Consider the following 4820-nt stretch of genomic DNA (forward strand, 5'->3'; position numbering starts at 1 on the left):
CCCCCCCCCCCCCGAGTTAAATTGTAGAGTGATAGATTGCTGATTACAAGCTAAAAATTCATTTAACAGCTGAATTAAGGAATAAACATGAGACAAGAATGAGCAAACTTTTTGTTAGAAATCTTTACCCTTCTTAAAAACCTGTACTGCACCAAATTCAGCCAAAGCTAAATTCGATAAGATTTGTGCTTTTTACTTTTGTATTTACTATTTTATTACTAATTATTGTATTTACTATTATTATTTACTATATTATTATTATTTATGTTACAGTTTATTTGGCTGAATATGGGGCACTGAGTCCCTTTATTTGGGCTCCTAAAGCAGAGCACCTGACTCCATATTTTTGGCATGAAGGTGAACTCACTTCAGAGGATCAGAAGATCTTCAGCACCCATTGGTTTAAATTACTTTACATTGCTTATTCTTAGACCTTTGAAGTGTTCAGTTGCCTAAACAATTTGTACCACATCGGAAATATTTTATCTTTAAAGTAGCAACTGAAGAAAAAAATTACATTGCTCTGTGAAAACATACTGTTTGTAAAGAGTGAGTGATGCCTCATCTGTGGAACACTCTTTGTGTGTGTGTATTGAGGACAGCACTAGTTACACTCTGAGGGTTAGGCAGGGTTGGGGCTATATTGCTGTGACAAAGTAATTAGAGAAATAGGTATGTTTGTTGTTGCTAGCTTTATAGATTTGACAGTCTTTTCCATCGTTTGCTTTCTGTCATTGACGAGTTGTTTTCACTTCTTGCTTGTAAGAGTAGCTGGAAAAAACATCTTTGAAGTAGGAAAATGTTCTTATAAAGGTTTTTTTTTAAGTTTCAGAAACTATAAAAAATTGGCTGGGGTCTGGATTGCAGGAGGATGTGAAATAACTGAAAAAACTTTCAACTCTTGTTTTGCAATTGACTTGATTTCAAGTTCACAGGGTCCTTTTAATCTCTCAGACAAATCTCTCAAACAGAAGCGGCAGATAAATGTGAGCCTGCAGCATTTTAACTTTATCAGATTAGATCAATTGAATGCTACTTCAGTACAGGATGTAATCAAGTATTACAGCTATGCTCTTCCCAGGAGCTCCTTATTTTCTTTTTTCTCCCCTATCTTTAATTTGAAGTCCAGTAGTTATTTTTTTCAGATCACAGCTCTGATTTTGAGCAGTACAGCAACCTCATGCTATCTCCCTCTCATATTGAGTATATGTTTCTGAGTCAACACCATAATCCTTAGGTTTCTATGGATATTCAGCATTATAATATACAGTCTATCTTCTAATGCCTTTGACAGTGTTTTTTAAATTCTTACATAAAAGGTGATAGTTACTTGTATATCTTAGTGCCAGAAAAAATTTTAAGTTATTCTGAAATTGTGGTGTCAATGATTCAAAGACACTGAAAAATTATTTCAGACTCAGTTTATGGTACACAAGGATATTTAACAACTGAGGCTATTTTGCTGGGCACCAAGATAACCTGGATGTCTCAAAACCAAGTAGGAAAGTCTGTCTAGAAGAGAGATAGGTGGGAAACAGTTCAGGGACATTCTGTAGCCTTTGCAGCATAGAACATCAGACTGGATGACAAAAATCCTTTCTTGCCTTATGACCTACATAAGGTATTACACTTTAAGAACTTTCTTGTATTTCCCCCGAGAGGGACTACAAAGATCACGGTGAGCTGAGTAACAGGGGAAGATTGCAATCTGGTTACCACTGCAGTTACATGTTCTGCTTTCAGAGGCTGGAAAGTCCTTGACGTGCAGCAGTCCTACCTACAGTTTCACTGTGGTTTCTACAGCTGATGAAGGATTGTCTTGAACTTTTCTGATGTGATACTAGAACACGCACGTTACTCATAATGAATGTAACACTATGGATGTGCTGGGAACTTCATAGCAAGGAGAGACTTGCTTAGTGAGGGATAAAATGAGAAAAAAAATTAAAAGCCGCTGTCTTAAAAAGTTAATTGTGGTGGTGGTGGTGACGTGTAGCACTAAACACAATCAATTTTATTTTCGGATGGCTTTGTGGAAGTTACATAGGGATCCCTGCATTTTCTCACTGCTGGTAAATGGTGGAAATGGTGAAGCAGTGATTATTCTGCATCTCTGTATTGTTTGAATCCAGGAGGGACTGCAGTTTGGAAACAGGAGGAAGCATGAGTATCCCAGGTTTTGTACGTTAGAAACTGCCATTGGTAAAATGCACATTAATACAGTATTACACAGTTAACTAGCAGGCGATGAGTAATGAGAGGGCTTTTGCACACCTGTTCCGCCTGGAACAGCTTTTTCATAGTTGGGATTTTTTTTGCTTTTAGCAGTGAATAGGAAGATAGGGAGGGCACACATTGTACGTATGCAGGGTGTTTCAGCTGTGATGGAACGGGTTCAAGAGAGTGGTTAACTGGAGTGAAGAAAGCTAGCAGGACTTAGTAGCGGGGTGAAATCGTGGCAATCCCTGGTTATCAGCATTTTATCAACAATATAACCTTAAGTATTCAGTTCATCGCTGATTCATCACTTTAATGTTTATCGTGATCCTTTAATACCTTGGTTGATTAGATCTATAAGCTGCTGTAATACAAAGAACTTTGCCCAAGGCATATCAGAAGAAAAATTAGAGGAGGAGGGAAAAAAACCCCAACACTGATAAAAGGGTTAATTAAGTGAATTGGAAGAGAAGGTAATGTTTGCTTTTTAAAAAGTGGGGTAATTTTATATTCAGCATAATTTGAAAGTGGTGTGTAACCGATAACTGACTTGAAAAGTATTACTTGTGAGGAAAGAAAAATAAAGTTCTAAATCACATATGTAAAGTAATATGGTATGTTATTAGTAATTTTAGGTTTGTTGTTAGAGGCATTACTTGACATCACAATTTTAAAAGCTATTAACAAAGTATGGTGATTAGAAACTGTAACAGTGGAAAAAAAGCTTTTTAGCCCTCTTAAGGCTGGCTATACTAAGGAACCCAGTTTATCATAGTTCCAGGCCTGCAAAATCTTAGGATTTAGCATATATCATCATGTACACTTAAAGGAAATATTTACTGGACCGGATAATGTGTGTTGATGTAGCATATTGAACTAACAAGATACTTGTGAATATAGAATTAATTCACTTTAAAATCTGTATTTGAAGAGTCATTATAATGAGGCCAAAATGTTTTTTAAAAAATCATAATATTTAAAAATAAATTTTAAATGTTTTCAAATTCGGAAAAATAATGCAGCATTTTGTGTTTTGTGTTCTGTAGGCTTCTTAACATGTAACACAATGTTTATTGTAAATTCAGTGTACTAATTGAAATTTAAGGAGAGCAATGTGGAGTAACTGGCCAGAATGCAAAACTGAGATTAATGATTTGGGAAGCAGAATGTTGCTTTCCGTTAGCTTTTTTTATTATTATTTCTTAACTTTTTTGGTCACTACTCCTGTCATTTGTATGTCAAGTTTAATTACAAAAAAAGGGTTGGCTTTTCTTTGTGATGGTCTGGTACGGTTAGTTTGTTATTTGTATTTCATGAGAAAATGCATACACATTTCTCCTGTGTAAGCCTGATTGTACTTAGGTGACAGAAAATATTCAACCGGAATCAAAGAACCCCGTATTTTTTTACATTTATTTACAGATCTGCAATTATGTTGGACCTGCAAAAGTAATTGTCCAGTTAGTTACTAATGGCAAATACGTCCACTTACATGCTCACAGCTTGGTGGGTAAATTTTGTGAAGATGGAGTATGCACAGTTAACGCAGGACCTAAAGATATGGTTGTAGGGTAAGTCTGTCAACTCATTTGTAAAGCTGGACTAAAAGAGAGAATCGAGTACAAGCACTGTAAAAAGCAATACAAAAATACTACTAAGAGGCAGCTAAGTGGAGCACTGGTCTTCACACTCTGATCTGTGTTTTGTTTGTATCTGAAGTAGAAAAATAAATGGAGTTTACCTTTGTAGAATTTGCTCTAAGCAAGCTAAATAGCTTTAAGCACATAATTTTCACTTAGAATTTGTAGTTTCAGTCTCTTGGTGTGCAGTCCAAGTTTGTATTGCAAGCCCATTCTTTAAAATGTAAGCAGTTTCAATCAAAAAGAAGGGACTGTAAAATTACTGAAGAAAAGCTTTTGTTAGGATTTTGATCAATATTTTACTTTTGCTGAAATCTGCCAATAAGAATATAGTGAAAAGCATTAAGATAATATGGTTAGTAAATCTGAAATTAATGCAAGACACGTATAAACATGAAAATACTAAATGAGTCAAACTTTTTAAGTTTAAAGCAGTAAGATTATAGTGAAATTGTAGTTGGTCTGTTCTTGTTTAATTTAAAAGAATAATTGTTTATATCAGTAAATGGAGCTGAGGCTCCTGTCTACGTTTTCAGGCTTAGATCAGGTTTCATGCTGGCTGTGAGTTTTAGTTCTGTGATCTCAAGAATGTCTTTGTTGGTGAAGAAGATGAAGTTTAAAAAGCTGAGAAGGTTGGGAGAGAGAAATTCTTTTAAACTGTAACTTTTGATGTCCAAGCCCAGTGCACTAACTTTACCAAGCACAACAATTTAAATAGCTTCATTTGAAATGCTCCTTTTCATCTTGAAAAGTTTGGCTCATTTCCTAACTTGTCTTGTTTTTCATCAGATGTTTAGAAACAGCTTTCCTATCCTCAATTGACCCACATGAAAATGGAGTTATTGTCTTGTTTTCATACTTCCAGACCTAATTGATTTTTAAATGTGCCAGGAGATTTTTACAAAAGCAGATTTTGTATTATGAAAGTTTTCATTCAAATAGATACCTGAAGTGTCCTGCTGA

The 4820-nt window shown here is 35.2% G+C and overlaps 1 protein-coding gene across 1 annotated transcript in view; it reads left to right on the forward strand.

Annotated features, from left to right (window-relative positions):
• Positions 1-4820, forward strand: part of NFKB1 (nuclear factor of kappa light polypeptide gene enhancer in B-cells 1) — a 47966-nt gene that overhangs the window by 16628 nt on the left and 26518 nt on the right. The window contains exon 5 of the mRNA XM_010287999.1: positions 3640-3788. Coding sequence (XP_010286301.1) covers positions 3640-3788 — 149 coding nt within the window. The remainder of the gene's footprint in view (positions 1-3639; positions 3789-4820) is intronic.

Source organism: Phaethon lepturus, unplaced genomic scaffold, assembly GCF_000687285.1.
Source record: "Phaethon lepturus isolate BGI_N335 unplaced genomic scaffold, ASM68728v1 scaffold695, whole genome shotgun sequence".
NCBI classification, from domain to species: Eukaryota; Metazoa; Chordata; class Aves; order Phaethontiformes; family Phaethontidae; genus Phaethon; species Phaethon lepturus.